The following is a 27,044-nucleotide window of genomic DNA, read 5'->3' on the forward strand; positions in this document are numbered from 1 at the left end:
TGAACGGGTTAGCCAGTAACAAAGTGGTGATGTGGGTTTCAACCACCTCACCAACGGTAAGGAAGGAACCACACAGCAACATCACGCAGTCAATATACTGTGCGAGAGAATAAGAGCTGGCTGATGTGGGTACCTGACCAATAAGACTGTCGTCAAGTCCAAGCCAGAAAAGAGTCTTTAATATGTCATCACTCCTCCACATATTCCTTGAGAGGGTGGTCATACTGATGACGGGTGTAGAGTAGTTCGGCGGGATCAAAGTAAATGGAGCTCATACTGCTGTCTTGTATGTTGAAGGTCTGGTCTTCTGTCAGCAAACACCATGGGACACAAGGGTGAGTCAATATAACAGCAGGTTTATTGAAGTAATGTGTCCTTTCCTTTCTTTTAGGGGGAATGCCAGGAACAGAGGATCAGTGGAGTGCTATAGAACTTGTTAGCAGATCGCTGGAGTACGTGGAGATGAGTAAACAGAGAGTTGAGTCAGGTAAGTCGTGCTAAGCAACTGCGAGACCAGACAATGGAAGAGTAGAGTGAGCGTGTCTTTATAGGGAGATTGATTGGCAGTGACAAGTGAGGAGGAATTCACTGATGGATTTGATGTTTGATATTTACTACTCTTGATCGGGCTCACTCTGACGTGATACCCGCGATAGCCAATGAGAGCGAGCAAGCGTCACCTACCGGATGTTGCTTGCTTCTATAGCTGAAACTTGGCAGCAACAAACATGCCATGGAAGCAGAGAACATCACCCATATTCTCTTTTAGACTTTGTTTTTCACTGTGAAACAGAACGCTCGCCAGGAGAGCCACCTGACAATGTTGATTGTCCTCTATTTGTTTTTCTTCTCTAGTCACGTTTGATCTTGCAAGTGTCCGTGAGATCACGTGTCCCTATGAAATCATTCCTACAATCAACAAGTGTGTGGTCTCGTGGTCTGGTCGAAGTGTGTGCATTCAGAGGATTATATGGCTAAAAATCGGTTGAACTGTCTTCATGTCTGTGGTCTCCCATGATTTTAAAATCATTTAAAATTTGAAATTCGTATAGTGTGCCACCAGCCTAAAGGCCCCGATATACTTAAAACAAAATTGAAGAACGAACTTATATGACTTCATTTTGAACAAAATCACGCCGAAATGAAGTTAGTTTTGAGATCGTTTTGGCAGGTGGGTGTTGGAAAGTTCGAAAACAGTATACCATCACTCAGCCTTTTCAAACTTCTTTTTGGCCCCAAACAAAGAACAAAAAACCAACTTCGTCTGAAGTATATCAGGGTCTTTAGTCATGCAAGTCAATACTAAAGGCCCAGGTATACTTCACTTTCCGCGATCCATTCCATCTCGTGCATAGCCGTGTTCCCACAGCTTTCAAAGCATACTCATCTGTGGATGACCGCGGATTGCCGAGTTCGACACATGCACAGTACAATTGTTTGGACTCTTGCATCTCTGCTGCATTTTTCTTGCACATGCACTGTTGTATGCGCACCATCCAAAGTATTTTTTGGCCTTAACAGTGGGCATTTATTATTTAATAGTACTCTTTAATAATAAATACTCTTTAATATGTAGTCCCCACCCCCTTTTTCAAGGGACCATAAGTAACTGGACAGTTGACTCTAAAGCCATTTTATGGACAGTTGTGGGCTATTCCTTTATTATTTCTACATCAATTAAGCAGGTAAAAGCTCTGAAGTTGATTTTTAAATGTGCCATTTGGAAGCTGTTGCTGTGAACCCACATCATGCAGTCAAAGGAGCTCTCCATGCAAGTGAAACTGACAATTGTTATGCTTCAAAAAACAAATCAAATCTATCGGAGAGATAGCAGGAACATTCAGAGTGGCCAAATAAACAGTTTGGTACATTCTGAGAGAAAAAAAAAGAATGCTTTGGTAAGCTCTGCAAAATAAAAGGGCATGGCGGTCCACAGGGGACAACAGTGGTGGATAATTCTAGAATCCTCTCCATGGTAAAGAAAAAACATTTCATAACATGCAGCCAAGTGAAGAACATTCTCTAGGAGGTAGGTGTGTCACTGTAAAAATCTGCAATCAAGAGAAGACTTCACAAGAGCAAATATAGAGGGTTCACCACAAGGTGCAAACAAGGCCTGATTAGACTTTGCCAAAAAAAAAAAAAAAAAGCCAGACCACTTAGCCAGACCACTTCTACAAAAGCATTCTTTGGACGGCTGAAAATTAAGATCAACCTGTACCAGAATGACGGGAAGAAAAAAGTATGGAGAAGGCTTGGAACAACTCATGATCCAAGGCATGGTGAAGCAGAGCGATGGCATGAGCATGCATGGCTTCCAGTGGCACTAGGTCACTGGTGTTTAGTGATGATGTGACAGTAGACAGAAGCAGCCGGAAACATTCTGGAGTGTATAGGGATATACTGTCTGCCCAGATTCAACCAAATGCAGCAAAGTTGATTGAATGGTGCTTCATAGTACAAATGGACAATGAACCAAATCATAAAAATAAAAAAAAAGAAGTTTTTGAAGGTAAAAAAGTGGATTATTCTGCAATGGCTGAGTCAATCTCCTGATCTCAACCCGACTGAGCATGCATTTCACTTGCTGAAGACAAAACTAAAGGCAGAAAGACCCACAAACAAACAACAACTGAATCAACTGCAGTTAAGGCCTGGCAAAGCATCACAAAGGAGGAAACCCAGTCTTTGGTTATGTCCATGAGTTGCAAACTTAAAAATCAGAAAGAGCTTTATTTTCCAAGTTGTTTGCACGTACAAGGAATTTGTTTTAGTGTCACAAGCATCCAGTACACAGAGACAACAACAACAACACACGGCAGGCATTGCCTGCAAAGGATTCTTGACAAAATATTTAGAATAAACATTTTATTAATGATTAAAATTATTTGATCCCCTGAAAATTTGGACACAGTGTATAAAAATGGTTGTAAAAGAATTTAGCTTTAAAGTAGTTTTCTGTATATAAGTATTTAAAATATTTTCTTTTGACAATGTATGTGTTAATGTGTAAAACTGTGACAACAATGCACCTTGGCGCCATCTTCCAATTAGAAAAAAAAAAAAGATAATAATAAAAAAGAAAAAGAAGACTACTCATTTGTAGTTGTGATATATTCAATTTTCCTGTTAATTATTAAGTTTCTTTGGTTTCTGATTATCATCCCCTGTTCCTAATTTAATTGTTATCCCATGTCTATGTATACCCTTTGTTTCTTTCAGTTCTTTGTCATTTCTTGTTTTAATGTTTGTTGTTAGGTTGCTGCAGTTTGCTTAGCCTACCCTGTTGGTTTTTATTCCTTTGTTCTCTTCATGTTTACTTAATAAAACACTGCAATTATATCTGTCTACAACTCCAAATGCGAACCATGACACACCAAAGAGCTGCAGGAAACAGTGTTTACTCATTATTTCCCTACACACTAACCCAATATATTTAGCTATTTATACCTGCAGAGCTTGTTTTTTAAACTATATACCTTATCGACAGTGTTCCCATAATGATCATTACTATGCTTCCTCATAAAATTTCTATCCCTATAATTATTTCTCTGAATCAGCAGAGTGAACAATGGTGATGAGAACTTTAACTCAAAATTAACAGGCAATCTTATCTTGCCGGCTGATGACAGACACGAGGAGAACACAAGGGAATGCTCAAGAAGACAGATGATGGATGAAGAGACGAGGAGATATGCTGCAGAATAGGACAGTGGAGTATCTTGGAGCACAATAAGGAATACACAAGATGAATCATTGGGTAAGCATAGCATAACATATGTTATACTTACTTCAATATTTTATTCTAAACAAATCATATCTAAAGCCTTTTACTATTTCCTAATTTCCAAGGGATCTATTAGTCTGTTCACTAAAGTAAACCAAAGCAGGTCATTTACCAAGCAGCGGATATTAAGACCAACATTATCAGCATTATGTGTGCAATAAAACTGCCTATTGGCTGAACAAATTTACCAAAGTTTATTACTCAAAATCCCATATATACCAAGACTGTCACACAGTTACTCTTCTTGCACCAGTCAGCTGACTGCCGTTTTTCATACAGTTTAATTATTCACTAAATCTCCAGTGTGAACTTTTAGTATTTAGGTACTTGCTTAACAGCTTGACTGTAAATGCTTTATACTGAACAAAGTGAAAATGTGGTAGGCCTATTTTTATACCACAATTTGTTGTTTGGGGTGGATCCAAATGGTTGAATTACTCATAGATAACGTTTTTACATGATTAAAAACAATAAATGTAGATATTATAACTTTTATTACAAAAAAAAAAGTCTCGGGTTATTTATCATAAAATATTTGAAAGGCAACTTTAATGAACGAGTTTCATTTCAGTTGTAGGGCCTACATCATAATACATGTAATGCTTAGAACCATCTACTTTTCATGTACGCTGTCTCTCATCTACTTTAGAGTGTTTGTTCAGGATTTAACGTCACTGTGTCTGCACGCACACACACGCACGCACGCACACACACACACACACACACACACACACACACACACACACACACACATCATGTGGCGCGTCCTGCTGTAGTCTTTACTGTAGCAGCTGTGACGGGCGGAGTCGCTCATATGTGGCAAATCTGATTGGTCAAGCAGCTGTCAGTCAGAGAAATACACGACTGCTATTGGTTGAAAGTCTGATTAGGGTAGGCTGTGGAGTTTCCTGTGAAAGAAAAAAAAAAAACCCTTGTGTCTTATTAAACACAGTTCATGTGAGACTAAATGGAGCTTTAATGCACATGTATATTTTCCATATTACTTCACGCACTGGATGCTTATTTTCTGAACAAGATTCAAACATCTGGATTTTATATAGTCCGACTGCTGTTGGTAAAGTTTTCATTTTCTCGCGATGTCCCGTGTCTCGGACCCGTTACCGAAAGCACGCCAGGAAAAAATGAAAGACATTAATGTAAAGGTGAGTTATAAATGAATTATAACGCATTTAACGCTCTATCTTATGTCTGAATTACATTACTCTTTTTGTTTTATTTAAAGATTGCATAAGCATTGTTGTTTTAATACGTAGGCCTATATATAACAACATGATAACATAAACATACATATATTGTTGAATAGCTCTTTCCAGTGGTTTGGTGAAGGTTTTTTCTGCTGTCTGATGGAGGCTGCTGCTTCTTTCTTATTTGATCAAATGAACAAAAGAAGTTACAATAAGGTTTACCTGTGTTATCGTTCTTATCATCTCTCTATCTGTGTTTCGTTTATGTATGTGTATTCGTAAGATGTTAGTAAATATACGTGAGTATGTATTCAAAGATTTAGTCCATTGTGCTGCAGTATGAACACGTTGTCTAGGGCACTGGAGGGAACCAATGGGGGAGGGCCATACAAAGGCTGCAGCATGTTACAGAGCATTCATTGCTGCACTTACTAGTGCTTCATTACGCACGTTTTCTGCAGTACGTACGTTCACAAAACACAAAAGTTACAACTTTAGCGTGTTTGACTGCAGCACGGTTACGTTTTTTTTTTTTTTTTTTTTTTACCATATCGCACGCCTCCTTTTATCTCCCGTACTCATAGTATCGTGTCTTTGTTCTTATATGTGCTGTGTAAGGTCTTTACGCCATAAATATGCTTGTGAACCAATTGATGTGAACAAATATCCAGTTTAACAGAACTGGTTTCCCCCCAGTTTTAGTATTTTTAAACAAGATTCTGTTAAGTGACGCAATTACTTCCCTTTTTCTGTAGCCTGTACAGTGATGATTCACTGTCACTTTGTGTATCGCTATAAGATTTATATTTTGGTGTATTAAGTTAAAGAGAAATCACCTCTTAAAATATTTGTATATTGTATACATGTTTTTGCCAAGACCTTCTGATCCTGTAGTTGCTTTGGGATGCTTTTTGGAACTGCATCAGTGTTCCTTGTGAGGCTGTGATACATTATCAGTAACAAGATGTAGAAGAGAAAATTAGGCACATGCACAGATGTTGCAGTTTAGCTGGGATTTTATCATTGGAGAGTTCTTTATTGAACGATAAGCAGAAGTGGTGAAATAATTTGGACCGTGTAGAATTCCCTGGAAGGACACTATGGGAGGTGCTTATGGTCAAGAAGTGAATGAATTTCCTCTGACAGTTTAAGATGACAATCAGTTGAGGTCAGTGTATTGCATCAGTAAATGGTGGAGGGCGAAGAAAGGTGAAGAAGCAGTTTGGTCCCATTTGTAAGCAGGAGCTGAACTCAGTGACGTTCCTGGTCATAATTGGATGTAGGGGATTGCCGCATATGCCTATGCTTTTGCCACTACCGTGGGAGTGTTCTTCTGATTGCCTTTGCTAGGCATGACTTGCTCATGAATCGTAGGCTCGCCACCCAACTCTGTCACCAACATCATTCAGATCTCATTCAGATCATTGGAAAAATGTGCTTCTACTTACATTTTTTGCAAAACTCCAAAAATTTACTTCTGCATACAATTTACGTCAGTTTCCAGTTCAAATGACCACTAGAGGCAGCAAAATACAAACAATTTTTATTTAAAGCCCATTCCAACAAATTCAATTGATTCCTGTTCAAACAATTTGACTTCAGGGACAGATAATCAAAAAAAAAACAACAACAAAAAAACTTATCACATGTTATCATGTCCTGACCTCAAAATGCTTTTACCACAACACATGATTTGTAAACTAATACATTTTGATGTTTGCATCACATAACCAGCTCCATATGTATGGCTTTCCTGATATAGTGTATGTACTTGGTAGCTTAACTGCAGGTGCAGGGTTGCTCTTGTGATTTGAAGCTCTTGGGTAGGCCTCTGTGTTCTGTGACACGCGAGTTAGAATAAAAGAGCTCAAAGGCAAACTAAAATGATGTGGTCGCTTTAGCAAACATTTTTTTATCTTTAAGTTTGCGTTTGTTAACACTGTTGGTTGGGTTTAGAGTAGGTGATGCATTATTTTCAAATGCAATAACGCTTTTGACTGGACGTTTTATTTCAGAGCTGCCACAGTATGTACAACAACCAATGTTATAAAATGTTGCCAGAATAACGTTTATCAGTTTTGGTTAAAACTGAATGTGCTTTTAGCATCTCTCACTAGACATTTCACTTTGAAAGCAAAAAGTGCAAGAAGCAATGTATTATCGTTTTGCAGAAATGTCACCGCAAGCATGTATTTTCAATGAACTTGGATTAAAGAAAAAAAAATCTGATGTTGTGCTTGCATTAGACACAGATTGGAAATTGTTGCACATGTGTAAATGGAAGAAGATGCATAAGATCACCTCTTCTCACATCTTTTCACATCTGATCTGAGCCACTTCCAAATGTTTTTTAAATCAGATACATATCTGATATGTATGGGCAACTGAAAAACCATCACTTCCAGCATGTATGTATCTGTATGTTCATGAGTTCACCCTTGATGTAAACGCTGACGATATGAAATTTGCATTAGAAGTGACAATTCTCTGTGCTTCCGTGTCACTTTTCATGCAAATGTCATTATGAAGCATACATACCTGTAAGCACTCACACAAAAACTCAAAGTTATTTGAACTCCTCTTCCATGTTGTCGAATGTGTGGCCTTGGTCCCACCACTCCTACATTCTAGGTGTTAAAACAGTTCTCATCTAAACAATTATTTGAGCTTCAATTGATTGTATTTGACGTGCTCCATGTATGCGCATTGATAAATGTTTATAGCCTATGTGAATAAAAGGCTATCAGATTCATCAAAGTGATCGTGCCTTTTTAGAAGACTGAAATTAAACTGCTCGATTCATATAGATTAGATTTATGATCTTTTTATGAATGTTTTGAAGTGTCATAATTTGTTGGAATGGGCTTTAAATGGAGGGAGCGGAATCTCAGGTTTCATTAAAATATTCCCTTCATTTGTGTTTCGAAAATAAATAAAAGTTTGGAATGTTTGGAATGACATGGGGTGAGTAAGTGCTGACATAATATTTATTTTTGAGTGAACTAACCATTTAAGGTTATCTATTTATATTTTCTATAAATATAAAATGACAAATTTCAAATTAAGAAAACTGAATTTAAAATACCCCTATGGGTAACAAAAGGTTAAAATTTTGGTTGACATGCATACAAGGTCAAAAAAACACCTTCATCGTCTTATAACATAACATTTATTTCCTTATTAGCTCAGCGACTCCCAAACGATTCGCTCAATTAATAATTTTTCCAAACCCCTCCTTTGAGTGACGGTAATCTGCGGTGACAAAACAAGTCAATTAAAACAAAACAAACAAAAAAAAAAAATAAATAAAAAATTGGGGGAAAAATGAAATTCTCCATTAAAAGACCTTCAAAATGACTTATGATTTGTTGGAATCAGACAAAAAAACATATGTGAAGTCGATAGTGAAGTCCTACGTCTTTTCTTATTATTAAATACTATATTAATAATCACAATACAGCTTTTTTATTTTATCTTTGCCATTATAAATAAGAACAGATGCACAAAAAACAAACAAACAAACAAAAAAAAAACAGCAGAACAAATAGCCTAGAAAGAAACAAATAATGTATTACCTTTATCATTTTATATATAAACTAAACCATTCATGTACGAAAAACAATCAAATGTAAAAGTAACTTAAGTGTTTTCATTACAAATAAATTGATCATTAAAACTATAAAAGCAGTTAAGTGAAGTGCAGCGAGTGATTCCCTCTTTTCTTTTATTGTTAGATTAACATTATGATAATAATACAGACGTCATATACTGTAATGCATGGATCTAATATAATGTTACACATCAGATGTTTTCCCCAACAGTTCCCTAAACGTTCACTTAAGACAGAGCAGATTATGTTTGTGTGAATTCTGAAATACTGTAATTCTGTATATGTGTGTATTTATCACGATTGCGGGCCGTTATATGCACGCACTTCGGATGACAGTCAGAGTGAGAAGCGAGCGGAGTAAAGGTAATCCTCTCCGAAAATGTACAAATAAAGATAATATATATATATATATATATATATATATATATATATATATATATATATATATATATATATATATATATATATATATAGGCACATATCTGATTTATATCCGATTTATTTCCACATATGAATGAGGCCTGAAACCGATCTTGAAATATCCGAATGCATGCGTTTACACTGTCATAGAACAGATCCGATCTGTGTCACATATGAGCAAAAAAATCGGAATTTGATCACATTTAACTAGCAGTGTAAACGAGGCCTTGGTGTTTAAGGTGTCTGTATTTGTGTAGTGCTGCGTAAACGTAATGTGAAAATCGCTTATATTTAGATGTTATAAATTATGGGGGCTTTTGAATTCTTGAATCTGATTGGTTGACAGACATTCTAATGTGTAAATTTATTTGTCTGGAAATGCATGGCTAAAGTAGTTCCAGGCAGGTCTTGACTACATTACAGTTCCATTCTATATCACTTTGCCAAATTATTTCAGTTATTTAAAAGTTCCTTAAAACCTACAAAAGTACAAGAACAAACAATAGGATGAAAAATAATAAACTATTTCCATGTTTTTCAAATAAAAAAATAAAACAAAATAAAATAAAATCAAATGTGTGTTGTAGCTTTACATTCCTTCACCAAACTTTTTTCAAAAAATGATGGTATGGAATCGGTTTTGCAAAAAGAGGTGGGGACATGTCTCACCCGCAAATGCTTTTAAGCCATCTTTGCATGTTTTTTTCTGTTATTTCTATTGTCTGTGTTTCATTTCCTGAGGCCATGGGGCATATTTTCTCCACTGAGGAATTAGAGACAGGGTCCAAGGCTCAGAACAAGAACAGGCCACACTTTATTCCTAGAGCATTTAACACACATTTGTGTTCAGTGTTTCATGAACTGAGCCGACACACTAACCCAGTTAATTATTTAACAGTCAATCAAAGTGATCTGAGCAGGAATAAGGGCACTTTTATGTCGATGTGTTGAGTTGATCTGTTGATCCAAGTTGATATTAATTCAAACTAGCTAATTTCAATTTTTTTCTGTTTGTCATATAATTGCCATGGATTGCAGGCAGGGAAGTTGTTAAGGAGCTAAACACGGCATTATTTTTATTAAATGAAAAGAATAAAGGCACCAGAGGTAAGCAAAACAAAGCTTTGTTAAAGTTTAACAAAGCTCATTATAACAAAGACTGACAAAGAATGAAAAAAAAGTGTCATTCATTATATATATTCATTTTGGGTTACAAAACACCCCACAATTTAGTCTTTTTAAATTTAATTTTCACAGAGGAAGGTGAGAAACAAAACAAGATGTAGGCAATAATCATGAGAAGCCAAGGAAACAGATTAACAGGTATAATACACGAGAGAATGCAAGCTAAAAGTCCACGAGTAATTTCATAAAAAAAAAAAAAAAAAAAACATAAAACAGATACCATGTAACAATAATGTCAACAATGATACCGTGAAATCTTTTTGCCATGCAAAATTAATATAAGCAACCGTATTAAGTCCAGATCCATGGTTGTTTGTTTTTTTTGTTTTGTTTTTTCTTATATGCTGCATTTACACTGAGCTTTAGTTCTGGAAAATGTACATAAAGTTGGCAGAGATTCTTTAGTGTAAATGCAAACTGGTGCCACCATGTACAACAGCACAAGCATTAGGTAAATGCTGACACAGATCGAGCTCACTAGGTGGTATTGCGCATATGTCGAACACCGGCGCTCGTCTAACGGTTGAGTATACTTCACAAACTGTGCGGACACGAAAAAAGAAGTATACGCAAGACTTTATCTGACACACTCAGTTCAGTTCTTGGAGCTCTCTGCTATTGAGCTTATGATCTGAATCAAGTGTGTTACATAAGGACGATTTACAAAATGTGCAGTGCAGGGCTCCCCAGGTCTGAAGTTGAGAACCATTCACATAGTGAGCTTATATTGAACACATACAGTATGTGGTAAAATTATACATTAACTGTACTTTATAAGACCATTGTGGACTTTTTACATTTAATTTCACACATAGTTTCATTTTGTCAGTTCATGCCAAACATAACATTGTGAATGCTTTGCAGAATTTTGTTCACCTATTTATATTCCAGAACATATCTACTCTGGAAATGCATTATTTTGTTTATTCAGTTCATCTTTCTCATTCTTCAAAAACTCACTAAAGTCATTACTACAGTTTAGGGGTGGATCTTTCCACAATATCATATTAAATGTGCAGTGTATTGTCAAAACAGACTTGAGATCTTTTTTTTTTCTTTCTTTTTTTTATACAAACTGTTCAGAACAGCCTCTGTAGATGATGCATTTGCACATTGTATGATTTTAGTTTTGTGTTCTATTGCAAGGTTTAAAATGCTGAGAAAATTCTTCAAAATATCTCTTTTTGAGTTTGCAAAGGGTGAATAATCTATATTATTCATATATCTGGGAAATTCGTATATCTGGGAAATTCACTTTCAGCAGTTCAGAGTTTTAGGTGAATTTTTGGTTTGCTTTCTGGTTTGGTTTTGTAGTCTCTTGGCTCTTTTTTGCATAAAGGGCTGTTTACACGACAATGTTTTCAGCCAAAAAAATTTTATGCATTTTGACTGTACGTTTACACGACAGCGGCATTTTGGGGACTGAAAAAAATTGTGACGTCATGTGCATGCGTAGTATGTGTTAGGTATGTAGACATGAGCAGTACGTGCCGATTTTAAAGGCAAGCACAAACAAACACACTACAGTGGCGAATTATATGGTACTGTTGTTGTTGCTCAAGAGTTTGCTAACGCTTCTTCAGCAAGGTGTGGATTTATTTAACCAATATTACAACCAACAGCGGAGACGCATCATATACAACATATAATCGTCACTTCCCTACAGTAACTGTTTACTAAAAAGGTGACAACTCCAACTACTGGCCTGGCATACTGTACGTAATACAGCGTTTTTGGCCGTTTTCGCAGATATGTGTAAATGCGAATCGTTTTGAAAACGTTGTCGTGTATACATGAAACTTCTTAAAAATGCAAGGGAAAAACATTTCCATTTTTGACTACATAATTGTCATGTAAACATAGCATAACTGAAGGTTCTTGTCTTGCTGTCTGTGTGTCAGGTATTATCTTTCATTCATCTCACTGGCTGTCTTTATCCTTTTCAGTCTTTCCCTTTGTTTCTCAGTCTGAATTGTGAAGTAACCCCCACATCTTTTCTACTCCCTGTCCTCTATGAAATATTTTCCTTTAAATAACACAGCTTTTCATTTCACATGCTGATATGTGTTTACTTACTGCCTTTAAAGCTTTAAAGCTTAGTGCAGTGAGAAGGACAATCAAATGACAACAGTGCAGTCTACTTCGTATTATGGAAAAAAACACATTTTATTAGTCAGTGGAGATAAATCTCACAGTCTCCTGTAGCGTTGCTAGAGGTAAAAAAATAAATAAATAAGATACATTGGGATGTAGTAGGTCTTTAAATTCCAAAGTATAGTTGACATACAGTGGTGGCCAAAATTATTAAAACAGTGGTTCCTGGAGGCCCCCCAACACTGCACATTTTGCATCTCTCCTTTGTCTGACGCACCCATTTCAGGTCTTGGAGTCTCTACTAATGAGCTAATGATCTGAATCAGGTGTGTTTGATTAAGGAGACATGGAAAACCTGCAGTGTTGGCCGGCCTCCAGGAACGTGGTTGGGAACCACTGGATTAGAACACAGTATTTTCACCATCTTAAAAATGGTTTTTAGTATTTTATTTCTATCTTTTGCTGTAGTGTGTCATAGGAAATATCAGTTTACATTTGCAAACATTCATTTAGCCATTAATTGTAATAATCCTGTGAGATTTGTGTCTGACAACAGCTAGTGCTCCACATAGAGATCCGATCTCATCATCATCATCCAGTCTGTCTGGAATGACATGAAGAAACAGAACAAACTGAGACAGACTCAATCCAGAAGAACTGTGGCAACATCTCCAAGATGCTTCAAGAGACCTACCTGCAGATCAGATCTCTGTGTGGAGCACTGGCTGTTTTCAGACAAAAATCTCACTGGATTATTACAATGAATGGCAAAATGAATGTTTGGAAATGTAAACTGATATTTCCTACTGACACACTACAGCAAAAGATAGAAGTAACTGATTTAAAACCATAGCTGATGAAAATACTAGTGTTCTAATAACATTTGGCCACCATTGTAAAACTTGTCATCAGCATGTACATGCTGTGCCCACTTTTTCCAAATGCACATACGCCGCTGGAGTCTTGAATATTTTTTGCACTAATTGATCAACTGCGGAAGCATTATAGCATATCATACAAAGTGTTCATTATTTTTATTTTTAAACAGATATATTAAACAAATGACATGCTTCCTGTTGAAAATAAAAGTCTAGATATAGCCTGAACAATTCTCTTTAACATCCTCTTAGATCAACATCATTTGTCTTGTGAAATTTCTCACACATTCACAAGTGAAGAATATAAAAACAGCTCAGGGTATTTCCTGCTGGATGATGTCCAATTCGATGTGATTCTATTCTAAAATGTTTCATTTTCCATTATCTGATATCATGTATTTGTGTATAAAATATTTGTGAATGGTGCATTATCTGTATAGGATAGGTTGTTGTTGTCATATTTCTAAAAAAAAAAAGAAAATAATAATAATAATAATATATCTAAAAAAAGTATTAAACTAAAAATAGCTGCAAAAAGGAAACTATATAACAGATACGTTGTCTTGAGTCATTTCCTTCAGATGTAGCTGATGCTATCTTGCATCTCACTTATCAACTGTTTCGAAAAGGAAATCTGAGGACTTCAGTATTTACAGTAATATAATATTATTGTAGTGCTTGTCTTGTTGCCAGGACGATTGTTTTGTACATTTTAACAGATTATAACATAATAAACAAATAAGATATTAAAACAAACTCAGTTTAATGTTCAGATTGTTATTTATTTGGTGAAAAGTCATGTAATAAGTGGTTTGACTGTGTTGTCTTTTTTGAACTTGTTTGTTCATCTTGACCCATAGACAAATTATTTTTAGTGGAAACTTTGAATTGTGAGCTAATAAAATATTTCTACTCACATATATTATAGTATTACATAGTAATAAGCAGGATAATGTACATTAACACTTATCATAGAATAAACCTCTTCAGGGTGATACAAGACCCATTTGTTTTATGATAACAACTAGCTGGATGGCTTACATTTTCTTAACCAAAAACACAACCCTATCAAGTTTAACATGGGGAAAAAAGAAGACAAATGCAAACATATAACTAAACAATACACACAAGTCAAATCTAACAATACACATGGGAAAGAACACAATACAGTAAAGTCAGAATTCACTCAGTACTGCTTAAACCAAGTTTCTGTTCAACGTGAGTTGTGCATACTTGTAAATCCTCTTATTATACTTGTAATCTACTTATTGTTATCTTATTAATTAGTTGACTTTTAATCATTTCTTGTTTACATCATTTGATGTACAGAGTGTCTGTAAATATAGTAAGAATTCACAGCAGTGAGAGTTCACTGATTTTTGGTCCCACACATGTGACTTTCATTATGTAGTGAATGGTGAATGCTATGATTGTAGTGAATGTTGATATGTTATGATGCGATTCTTGCACAACTCATCTTTTTTTAACTCTTCTGTGTGCAGAACAAAGAGAAAGAGCGGAAGGCACGGGAGAAAGAGACAAAGGAGCGTGAGTCGCGTTACAGCAATGGTCACCTGTTTACCTCCCTCAGTGTTTCTGCCACCACACTCTGCTCGGCATGCAACAAGAGCATCACTGCAAAAGAAGCCCTCAGCTGCCCCAGTGAGTAACTTGCATTATAAAACATGATGTTTAATAAGCCTACATCAAATTCCGTTATACTATTGAACACAACCCCTTGGGAGGAGCTGAAACCGGTAGATTATCCTGAATCAGGCAAGGGTAGTTCAGAGATTGCTGCAAGTTAAGAAAGTGGAGCTACAAGCTAAAGCACAAAAAAAGTTTAAGGGAGAAGGTTAAGGGAGAGAGAGGAATGGGTAAGAGACACAAAGCTTTAGATCAAACAGGCTTGCCATATGAAAGAAAAAATTGGAAGCTTCTGAAAAAATGCAACAGACACTTCTGATTTTGAGTCATAACCAGGGCCGTAGCAAGGGGGTATGAGGCCTTGTGTGCAATTGAGGTGTGTGAGGCCCTCTGGAAGGGCTATAGTAATGAACACAACTTTCACATGCATCAAATAGACAGATAAACCGAAGTTAAACCTTATCATTCAGCTGAACAATGCACATCCATTTCAGATACAACCTGAAAGAAAGGAATTCTCTCTAGGAAATTGACATGCTCACTGTTCATTACTGTTGGTCACCCTTTGGCTGATGATACACGGGGCAACTTTCTGAGCAATGTTGCCGGGCAACTTTGACCTATGTTGCCGTCAATGGGCAACCAGGTGAGACAGAGAGCCCACGACCGATCTTAAGTATCCAGATAGAAATTTGTTACCCATTCTTAGTGGGAAAGTGCCCAAGCAACATTACTCAAAAAAAAACTTGCCTGGCAAAATTGCTCAAAAAGTTGCTCAGTGTATCATCAGCCTTTGTGTTTGTTTGTGGATTTGTAACTTAACCTAACTCAAGTACACACATTTTGGACCATCTCTGCAATGCAATGGTAAATAAAGAAATGGTTGTTTGAAAATTTACAGCATACTCTTATTTGAGCATATACTCAATAAACACTATAAATATAAAGGCCAAGGTTCTATGCTTTTGAGGAGCAGAGTGTCTTAGTCTAGCATTTGTCGTCAGTCATAGCAAGTACCAATTAGTCTTAAATAGACTGGGTGTAGCACTTTGTCTTTAAAACATGAGATTTTTGCAGAATGCGCCTACATATCTCCAGTAAACTTTATAACCTGTAAGTGGATGAAAACATAATGATGCCTCTTTTGAGAAGGTAGTAGAGGTAGACAAATGTTTTTCTTATTTTGAACATGTTGCCAGCAATCTGAGAAATCTTAAAAACATTTTGATCTGTTATTGCAGTGTTTTTGTTTCTTTATATTTCGATTACAAACAAGTTGGCCATTCTAATTCTAAGAATTGGTTTGGCTTTACCAAAATGAAAATTCATACACCGATTCTATCTGAATATTTTAAAAACTGCATGCAACCTATTTAAATTAGAAAAAGTTTTGAGTTGGTCCACTGAATATGAATATGTTCTTACACATAAGAATGTTTCATTTCACATAGAACTCTCCATCTTGTGGCGGCATTCATTTGCTTTCAGATGTGCTTTGCCTGTCTAAAAATTAGGCTGTGTTTTATTCACCCCCGAGGCATACTAGGTGTTTATGACTTTCTTCTTTCAGACGTATCAAGTTGGAGTTATATAAAAATTTGTCTTTGATCTTTCAAGCTCTATCATTTCACTCGGGGGTTGCATTCCTTCAATCCAAAAGACCTAAAATAAAATGCGCCCTTCCATAAAAAAAGTGTCCCACACCGCTCCGGGGGGTGAATAAAGGCCTTCTGTAGCGAATCGATGCTTTTTTGTAAGAAAAATATCCATATTCAAAACTTTATAATCACCAGGGATGTGAGCCGGCAACATCCATGGCAGAAGTAATTTTGGTGGAGTTGGATACGGAGGACTGGTTAATTGAATGGGAAACAGAGGTAGTGCTTTCCACCCTACCTACCCATAAACCTTCTCTGCCTCTGGTTCCTTCTTGCACTGTGTCTTTGTTGTTGTCACTGGTCCTGCATGGCTCAAGTTCTTCATCACTACTGGTCCTGTCCATCACAGAGTCTTCGTCATCACCAGTCCTATCCATCACAGAGTCAAGTCAAGTCTTCATTATTTATATAGCCTAGCGCTTTTACAGCGCAGATTGTATCAAGGCAACTTTACACTATTAAACAGGGAAATAGTGTGTCGAAATAGTGTGACATTCTCCTCTGGCCAGACGAAACCAGCAGTTTAATTCTAGGCTACAACAAAGTCAGATTGTGCAGAGGACTCATCTGGTTCCTGTGGTCTTGTCCTGATGGCCGTCTAGGTGACATGGTCTTCTGAGGGGATCTGTTTCTAGGCCACATCTAGTTGTCCTGGTCTCCGCTGACATTCAGGTCTGTCAAGGTCGTCTCTAGGTGCCCATCCACCATCTGGACTGGATCTGGGTGGCTGCAGTGACCATCTGATCTGGATACAGTCTGGATCTGGTGGCTGTGGTGACCTTGGAATAAGAAAGAAACAGACTGTTATAATAATAATAATATTAGAGTAGATGCCAGAGATTTTGTCGAGTGTTCTTTGTTGCCACCTGCCCTGTCCTTTACCAAGCCTGCTTCCTCACCTAGTTTTGCTTGCCTGCATGCTCCACCAGAGCTATCCATTCCCTTAGCTCTGCCTCCACTGGCTCTCTTTAGCCCCTCAGCTCCACCATTAGCCCTGCCATGCAGCCCTGATCCACCTTGGGGCATCTGGTCCTCATCTCCGCTCAGGAGAGTCGACTCTGCCTTGGCTGCTCGCTCTCTTGGCTTCACTTGGAACCATTGTCCTAACTGCTCCACTGTGCTCTTTCGTCCCACTGGCTCCACCTTCGTCAGTTGTCATTCTACCATTGCCACGGCCTTCCGGGCCTTTGGCTGTGCCTCATCCCTCCACCTCTTTGGCTCTGTCAGGCTCCTCCTTCCCTCTGTCCTCATTCACACCATCATTGCCTCAGTCCTCCGCCACCAACCCTCGGTCTTCCGCATCCTCAGCACTGCTTGGTCTTTCTGGCTCTGCGGCTCCACCTGGGTCTCCACTTTCTTTGGCTCCGTCTCCATCACTTATCCCCATGGTGTCTTCAAGGGCATCTCCAACATGGTTCCTTCCTACCTCGACTCCACCGTGGGCCTCTGTACTGGTTGTCTTGTAGGAACCTGCCAGGATCCTCCTGCTCTTAGCTCCTTCCTGGTTCCTTGTCTGCTTCGCCCTGGTTCCTCCTTCCTGCTCTCATGTCTGTCTCCAGCCCTTTGCCAGCTTCTTGTTCTCCTCCGACCTCCCTCACTCTGTTGTACTGTCATACCGAGGTCGAGCCTTCCCAGAAGAGGGCATTATGTAACAGTTAAGCTATTTCTTGTTTTTATTCTCATTGTGTTTAGTACTTGTTTTATCTGCCTTTATTTCTTTGTTCCATTTTCATTCCACTCATCTGTTACTATGGTTACTCATTAGGTCCCTTGTTTGTAACACCTGTTTATCCAATCATCTTTGTTTTTACTCTGCCTGTGTTTCAGTTTTGGATTGTCGGTTCTCGTTAACATTTGCATTTAGTGTAGTGATGTTATCCTTCTTTTAATAATGCCTGTTGCCATTTTTCTTCCTCTTCGTAACCTGCATACGCCATGCTCAGTCAAAGTGTGACACACTTGGGAATTGAATATACATGAGCTGATCAGTGATTTGATTTGTTCATTATATAACATGATCATGTTATTTCAGGAGACAACTCACTGGAGTTGAGTAAATAATGACGAATTGGTTGACACAAACTGGTTGATATTGGCTTAACTATGAACTAGGTTTGAAAGAGACCTTGAAGGGTTGTATCTGTCCAGAGGGTTAGGAAAGCATCTCTTTATTAGTACAGCACAGAGAACAGCAGTTTTTGCCTAGAGCAGATGCATTTACTCAGATACAGGTGAATAATTACAGTCGTGAGGAGTGAAGAATTGTGGGGGTTTGAATACACTGTCGCTGCTGATATCATGGTGGAGGAGGGGAAGTGAGAGAATGGCATTCACACTTATTGTGTATAATTAAGGTTTTGGATAGGTTTTATTTCCCCATTGTTGATAATCCAGATAATTTACCACATTAATATTTAAGTGGTTTTATGCTAAATTTCATAAATGCTTGGTTGCTCTGGGTTATATTTTCTCAATTTGTCTAAATTACTGTACATCAACCTACATTAAAAGGAAGACATAACTGTAGCTGATATGTTGTTTAATCTGATGTAAGACCTTAGTGCATGAATGCAGACAGATAATACATAGATTTATTTTGCATGGCTTTCTTCTGAAGTCTGTTATTGTCGTACAGAATGGATCTTTTGTTATCTTTATGTACACCCCCCCTCCTCCCATTTGTTGTCAATTAAGTTTAATTTATAATATAACTGACTATTAATTGTCTTTTCAAATCCAGCTAAGCAAGAAAAGTGTGACAGTGGCAAAACCATCAGTTGACAGTAATGAAGAAAAAAGAAACCAGGCTCAGTCGAGGCCAGTCCTCCCCTGGCCAGCAACAGTAGTCATAGCAAACTAGGCAGATATATCATCTAGGCTGATTTATCAGCCAATATTAGGCCACTTATAAGATTATCAGCATGATAAAAGCCAATAAACTTCCACTGATTAAGACTGATTTAGAAAAGTGCTAGGTCCTTTTTTTCTGCTCCACAATCTGCTGACAATCTTGGCAATGAATAATGAACATTTTACTATTTTCAAACCCTTTGAGTTGCATAAAAAAAAGTAAAAAAAGATTTATTTCCTGTAGTGTTTTAAAAGGTAAAGTGTTCCTGTAGCTCAAACAACTGAGCATGCCACTATAGAGACACCTAAGGTGATATTCCAAGAGAATGCATGTATTAAATGTCCACATTGAATGCAATGTAAGTCACTTTGAATAAAAGCCAAATGCATAAATGTAAATAAAATGCAGTTAATTGTTAAGTGAGCGACTTAAGTTGTAAGAGGGCTGGTCCAAATACCATTTCTTTGAGCTTCGAAGCTTCAGGTGGTAATCAACACCGAATATTCGAAGCTTCGGAGGGAGGGGGCTGAACATATTCTTCTCTCTAACACAGTGTCTACACCGGACGTGACCAGCGCGGCATACAATAGAACTTTAGACTTTAGCTGTTGCGGCGCGGCATAACACGACAACTGTCGCGTCCGGTGTAGACACGGTGTAATAAAGGCAGGAATCTCTGTCTGTCTGTCTGTTTGCATTTTTATTATGTCGACAACCGTTCATCCAATCGACTTCATGCATGGCGGGTGTGTTGCTGCGGACCCAAGGGAGTGCAGTGTCGCATTTTGGTGCAATATGGACACTCGACGCATTCAGAATGAATGAAATTTTAATAAATTACAGAACAGCGTAAGCCAGAAGCGGCTGGCAGTTGTATTGCAGGGATTTTATGCTCCGAACGGAAACTGCCCTAGTGAAACAAAACACACAGGTCTGTAAAGAGCAATACTTTTAATGTAGACAAATTATTATTAGGCTGGGCTACTGTAGGTTTTTATTTTTTTATGACTGCCGTATTCGCAAGTAAAAATGAACTGCTTTTATCCGACATGTTAATCAGTAATTTGACACATGATATAACGTGCACTTCATTTGCTTGGAATAGCAAATTGCAAATTTGCCAAGCAAATAAATTGCATGTTATATCATGTGTCAAATTGCTGATTAACATGCCAGATAAAAGCAGTTCGTTTTTTTACACCAACAATATACTAAAGGCTTACTACTTACAGAACTCCGTGTGCTGTTGTGGGAGGCCAGTTTCAAATCGCATATTTGGCACACTGCCTTTGTCTTGTCCTCACTCAATTTTAAGTGCTCCCACACAGCTGAGGTCTTGCCATTTTTGACTTCTCTTCCAGATGAACTGAATCATGACGTTCACTCAAGGGTGATTCATTTTCAAGGGAATGAGAACCGTTTCGTGCGTTTAGCGGGGGATGCCAGGTGTTCGAGTTTTCAAATCTCAAAATTGAAAATCGAATGCCAACCCACAGAATGAATATTCGAATATATCCAGCCCTAGTTATAAGAACCTTCTGACAATACTGTTTCCGGGTCTGGGTCTACGCTTCAGCTGTGAATACTATCTCAGCATGAGCAATATTCATTTTTAGCACACCTTTAATCTTTAGTCTGTTACAGTCAATTATAACTCTTGTTATTATTATTTATACCAAATGGAACTCGTTTGTTGATAATCTCTTAGGTAGGTGCATGTTTTGTTCCCAAATGCATGTTGTAATCTCAAACTCACAGCAAAATTATTTATTTAATTAAATCACAGCCCAAATTTGCAATTTGGTAATCTTACTAAACCATAGCACAATTTTGGATTTCTATTGATTAATCATGCAGCTCCACTGTCTGGCCAGGTTTTGGTATTGAGATAAAGGATCATGAGGATGATTTTTTCCAGGTTTTATGTTAGCAACGGTTGACCCCAAAAATGGTGACACATGACATCAGACATAATGACCGGTTAGACAAAAAGAACTTGTAGCCACCTACTGGTGTAACTATATGACCTACAGTGTGACTGAAAAATCTCTACCACTAATAATGGACTGACAGCTTGTCTGTAATGTGCAAACACAGACAAGCGAAGTGATGTCAACACTGAAAAGATCAAGTGTTGTTGGACTAAATATCAATACTTTAAATGCTGTTTGGTCAATGTAATGTCAATGTAGAGACAGTAGCTGATTGGTCACTAAAGTGACGTGACATTCAGCCAAGTATGGTGACCCCATACTCAGAATTAGTGCTCTGCATTTAACCCATCCGAAGTGCACACACACAGAGCAGTGAACACACACACACACTGTGAACACACACCCGGAGCAGTGGGCAGCCATTTTATGCTGCGGCGCCCGGGGAGCAGTTGGGGGTTCGATGCCTTGCTCAAGGGCACCTAAGTCATGGTATTGAAGGTGGAGAGAGAACTGTACATGCACTCCCCCCACCCACAATTCCTGCCGGCCCGAGACTCGAACTCACAACCCTTCGATTGGGAGTCCGACTCTCTAACCATTAAGCCAAGACTTCCCACAAAAGATGGAGCGCTTCATGGATTTGCGTGTCATCCTTTCGCAGGGGCCATGCTAATCTTCTCTGTATCGATCCAATTTTAGTATATGTGCCGCCGTAGCAAGCACGTATTACAGTAATGTAATATACAATGTAAAATTGTTTAAATCTTGACTAAAATGGCTACAAATTGGATTAATTCCTAACTCAAGTCAAGAGGGAGTTCAATAACATATTGATGTGACTGGAATCTTGTGGCTCAATCAATGAAGGTCAGATGGTTGTCTAGATAGCTCCAAACCACTTTAACTCTAGTCAATGAGTGTGTGACCTTGTCAACCTTCAATAACACTGACTGGCTACAGCAACTGATTTTTATTTTTATTTTTAAACAATGCTTTCTAGCTTTGTTTAAGTTCGGAATGAGTGGCTTGTTTCACAGAATATGTTCACAGATCAGTTCACGTTCACAGATCAGTTTTTTATAGACCATATTTTCAGATTTTTTTGTAATATGTTTATTGCACAAATTGGGAATAGAAGCATTGTGGAAAAAAAGGGAATAAATATGATTTGGTTAATATAATTTGTGTATGTACGTGAGAGTTTGTATGCATGTTTATATGTACACAATTATGTATGACATTGGTCCTCATGATTATGACTTCATGTGTCCTTATAAACCAAATGACTTAAGAAAAATTAAACAGTGCTTTTTTTCTTCCAAATAAATAAATAAATAAATTTAAAAAAGGCAAACGGTTTCTGTGGAGGGTTTTCTGTTTAGGGTTGGTTTAGGGGTAGGGGATAGAAAAGGCAAGTATATGTGTGTGAATGTGATTATATGCATTTGCTTGTCCAGTGAATCTGATATAAAGCTCAGAGATGCTGCCTGGAGCTGCTGTTGACCAGAACAAAGATATGTCTGTTCACAGGAGAGATGGCACTGACTCCCACTGCCACTCAATACATATACACACACATCACAGAAGAGATAACACACCCTCTCTGTGCTGTATGTCCCTAATTAAACTCTCTGACATTTGTGTGCAAATAGGATTTTCTGATCAATCTCTATAACCGTGAGATCAGTATTTAAACTTATTTCATTTATTTAATATTTTTATTTTTATATAGTCATTATTTCATTATTTCATTAATAAAACAAAGGTAAGTAGAAAAGAGATGGCTTTGTAACACCAATCAAATATTCCTTGAAAACATTGGTTTGTAAGAAACAATCTACTGGGTGATAGGGTGATCAGGACCCTGAACACAAGATTGTCCCTCTTATAACATGGCTGCTTTCCAAATATATAAATGCACATGAAATATTGATTTGAGTTTAAATAATTTTATTTTGTGGGAAAGATAACAGGGAGTGATACAAATGACAAGAAACTAGCTCAGCTATGTTGGAAATCAGTTGGAAATCATTAAACACAGTCAAAAAGATGTATCAAATACTAATAATCAGTGGTGTTCTTTCTTGGTTCTTTGTCTTCACAGCTTGCAATGTGACCATTCACAACCGCTGTCGTGACACACTGGCCAACTGCGCCAAAATGAAACAGAAGGTAAGAGTCAATAGAGCGGGGATAATTAATGAATGATCATAACACTGAGCTGGTGACCAAATCTTTGTCTGTTTGGCATATAAAATGTAAAATTACAGATTCACATTGGATGAAATGTTATGATATTTTTGTATTTAAGGCAACAGTGTGATCAAATATGCAAGGAGCTAGTGTTTTTATGGAATCCAATAATACAGACTGATAAATGCCAACTAATTGTCTGTAATAACTAATAATTAATGGAGTAGACATTCATAACATACTGACACCTAGAGGTAGCAGAGAAAACCCTAGTTAAAGGGTTAGTTCACCTAAAAATGAAAATTAGGCTGCGTTTTACTCACCCCTGTGGCATCCTAGGTGTATATGAATTTACTGATGCATCCAACACCCGCTGAGTGGCATTAAACAGCTTGAAAGATCAAAGACAATTTTTTATATAGCTCCGACTGGATTCATCTGGAAGAAGAAAGTCATGTATACCTAGGATGCCACGGGGGTGAGAAAAATACAGCCTAATTGTCATTTTTGGGTGAACTAACCCTTTAAAGGTCCACTTTCTTGCAGAGTTTAGCACTAACCTTGATGAAACTTCCATTTTCTAGTCATCCTGAAGACCTTGATTAATTGTTCAGATGTGCATTATTAAGGTTGGAGCTAAATTCTGCAGGAAAGTGAATCTTGAGGGCCAGTGTTGAGAACCCCTGCTGCAGGTACTTATGGATTAGAATAATTAAGGAGTACTCCCAGTATTTGTAACTAGGACTTCTATTTAACTTGATTTAGTTTAGTAAATCTTTTGTGAATTAAGGCAATGAGTTTGCACAATTTTTGAGTCAACAAATTAGTTTTTATAGTCTATGGGGGGAAGTTTAGGATATTTTGCTAATTATATTATATTACATTGCCTAGTTTCTCAAATTGTTGAATCTGTATGATTATTTAATTGCATTAATTCATATGAAGTCATATAACATATTAATGAATTGTAGCAACAAAGGCTGGCTCTGGTCAGGAACGCCGCAACTTTACCTAATGTGGCCCTCCGCAGCAAAAGTGAGTTTCTCTCTTTCATATCTCTTTTTTTTTCTAATATTTATAGCTTTTTTTTTCTTATGACCGATTCCTGTCACTAATTCATAATAATAATAATAATAACACAACTTCTTTAAACCAATATCTTGTTAGTGAGCAGTTGCAGTTCAGGTTGTAGTGTCATTTGATGTGGAATTTTGATAGTTACAGTATGTTGCAGTGGTGGTTAAACAGTATCTTCTCATTAAAGAAAAGATTTTATTCAGGAATGGGTTTTCCTTTGCCAGATCCAATACTGAAGGAGAGGCCGAGTTCAGCCATTTACCCATCAGAGACACTGAGACAGTCTTTCCTCGGTTCCCGCAAAGGACGCTCCACACTGTCACTCAACAAGAGTGTTTCCACCAATAACATTGCAGGGTAAAGAATCTGATCACCAATCACAGACATGAACAAAGTGTGTTAATTATGTTCATTTTTGTGTGTTGTATTAAGAGGAAAGACTATTTCTCTATTAGAGCGTTCGAATTAAATTCATAAAGTTTTTGTAATGACGGAGTGACGTCCTGTGAGTTAACTTAAATAATTCACTGATGAAAGGTCACTAAACACAATGTCTTTGTGGCTCTCAACAATTTTCGGCAGCAGCATCTCTGTAGCAAACATGTAGGTTTTTCTTTTTCAAAAACACCATTGTTACCATCTTGCTACAATGAAATGCCACTTAGCTTTTCAGTTGTGATGTAATTTTATTGATATAAGGATACTACACCCAAAAATGAAAATTCTGTCATTAATTACTCAACCTCATGTCATTCCAAACCCGTAAGACCTTCGCTCATCTTCAGAACACAAATTAAGATATTTTTAATGAAATCTGTGAGCTTTCTGACCCTCTATAGACAGCAACACAACTACCACGTTCAAGGCCCATTGAAATTTCCTCAAATATACCACAAAGAATTTTAAGACTCCCTAGGTGCTACCTTTGCTGCTTGGCCACTAATTCTATGAAATATTTTTTAGAATGTCTTTTTTTACCATAATGTACATTGTTACATGAGAGTTATGTTTTTACAACTACTCTACAAAGTCCTCATGCTTGCTTGTTTTTGATTTTTCTAACAGAAGTCTAAATGATGACTCTCCTGTTGGACTGAGGCGGATTCTGTCTCACTCCACAGACTCTCTGAACTTCAGGAACAGAGCCATGTCCATAGAATCCCTTAACGATGAAGGTACAACTCAAGACATTCACAAAACAGAATGAAAATGGGAAGGCATATATAAAGTTTGCTGTTCTCACAAACATTCTACAGGAGAAATGTATTATGCATCAATGTTGGAAGAACTGGAGAAGGATGGGAAGGATTTTGAGGCAGATTCCTGGAGTCTGGCTGTGGACACTTCTTATCTACAGTCTCAACGCAAAGACATCATCAAGAGACAAGACGTCATATATGGTGAGACTTCTTTTATTTTTCAGGCCTTTTTAATGTCATTGACCTTTGGACACATTTATACTGTCATCTAGTTTTGGGATGGATCTTATGTTGTTACATGCATGCAAACTTCAAAAACACCTATGAGAATAGATGTTTGCTATCTGTTTGGGTCGTTTAGTAAAGCATATCTAAATGCAGTCCACACCTGATCAAATCTTGAACACTTATATCTGATTCTCCTCTCAATTTTCTCTGCATTTCACAACACCTCAGTTGTTGATTGCATGGGAATTTCTACATGTGAATAATGAAGGGAGTATGCATGTGTCACCAATAAGTGTGTGGGCGATTAATATTATATTATTTGATATAGTTATTTACTTGCACAGTTGCACAACATGTGAAGTGATACATTTACATTTTACATTTATTAATTTAGCAGACGCTTTTATCCAAAGCAACTTACAATTGGGGAATACATCAAGTGATTCATCTTAAAGAGGTAAATAGACACAGGAAGTGCTAGTATACCAAGTTTCAAGCATTGTTCAAATACAAGCTAGACAGAGAAAGATGATATATATTAGGATGAAGATGATAGTGACAAAAGAGGTGAGTTTTCACCTGTTGCCTGAAAAATGTCAGGGAATCAGCATTCCGGATAGGGGTTGGAAGATCATTCCACCAGCCAGGAATGGTAAACAAAAATGTTCTGGAAAGTGATTTTGTGCCTCTTTGTGATGGTACCACGAGGAGTCGCTCCCTAGCAGATCTCAGACTTCTGGAGGGACTGTAGATTCGTAGGAGTGAGTTGAAGTAGGCAAATGCTGAGCCTGAGGCTGTTCTATATTGCAAGCATCAGTGTCTTGAACTTGATGCGAGCCAAAACTGACAGCCAGTGCAGGGAGATAAAGAGAGGTTAACATGGGCTCTTTTGGGCTTATTACAGACCAGCCGGGCCACTGCATTCTGAATCATTTGTAAAGGTTTGACTGTGCATGATGGAAGTCTAGCCAGAAGAGCATTGCAGTAGTCTAGCCTAGAAAAGACAAGGGCCTGGACAAGAAGTTGTGCAGCATGCTCTGTTAGGAAGGGCCTGATCTTTCTGATGTTGTGCTATGCA

The 27,044-nt window shown here is 37.5% G+C and overlaps 1 protein-coding gene and 1 non-coding gene across 3 annotated transcripts in view; one reads left to right on the plus strand and one right to left on the minus strand.

The window, feature by feature from the left end:
* The first annotated feature begins 233 nt into the window (after positions 1 to 233).
* LOC109106344 (rho guanine nucleotide exchange factor 2-like) overlaps positions 234 to 27,044 on the plus strand; it is a 46,638-nt gene continuing 19,827 nt past the window's right edge. The window contains exons 1-8 of one of the 2 annotated variants that reach the window (XM_042740323.1): positions 234 to 487; positions 3,633 to 3,760; positions 14,682 to 14,841; positions 23,374 to 23,441; positions 24,434 to 24,497; positions 24,764 to 24,896; positions 25,605 to 25,714; positions 25,796 to 25,939. In XM_042740323.1, the coding sequence (XP_042596257.1) occupies positions 3,749 to 3,760; positions 14,682 to 14,841; positions 23,374 to 23,441; positions 24,434 to 24,497; positions 24,764 to 24,896; positions 25,605 to 25,714; positions 25,796 to 25,939 (691 nt within the window). In that variant the 5' untranslated portion in view covers positions 234 to 487; positions 3,633 to 3,748. Of the gene's footprint in view, positions 488 to 3,632; positions 3,761 to 4,680; positions 4,951 to 14,681; positions 14,842 to 23,373; positions 23,442 to 24,433; positions 24,498 to 24,763; positions 24,897 to 25,604; positions 25,715 to 25,795; positions 25,940 to 27,044 lie in introns of those variants that run through there. The other variant, XM_042740322.1, reaches the window with a different exon arrangement.
* On the minus strand, positions 21,886 to 21,992 carry LOC122140111. The gene has a single exon (XR_006156820.1). It is a non-coding gene; the product is annotated as a U6 spliceosomal RNA (small nuclear RNA).

The sequence above is a fragment of the Cyprinus carpio genome, chromosome B16, assembly GCF_018340385.1.
Source record: "Cyprinus carpio isolate SPL01 chromosome B16, ASM1834038v1, whole genome shotgun sequence".
Classification (NCBI taxonomy): Eukaryota; Metazoa; Chordata; class Actinopteri; order Cypriniformes; family Cyprinidae; genus Cyprinus; species Cyprinus carpio.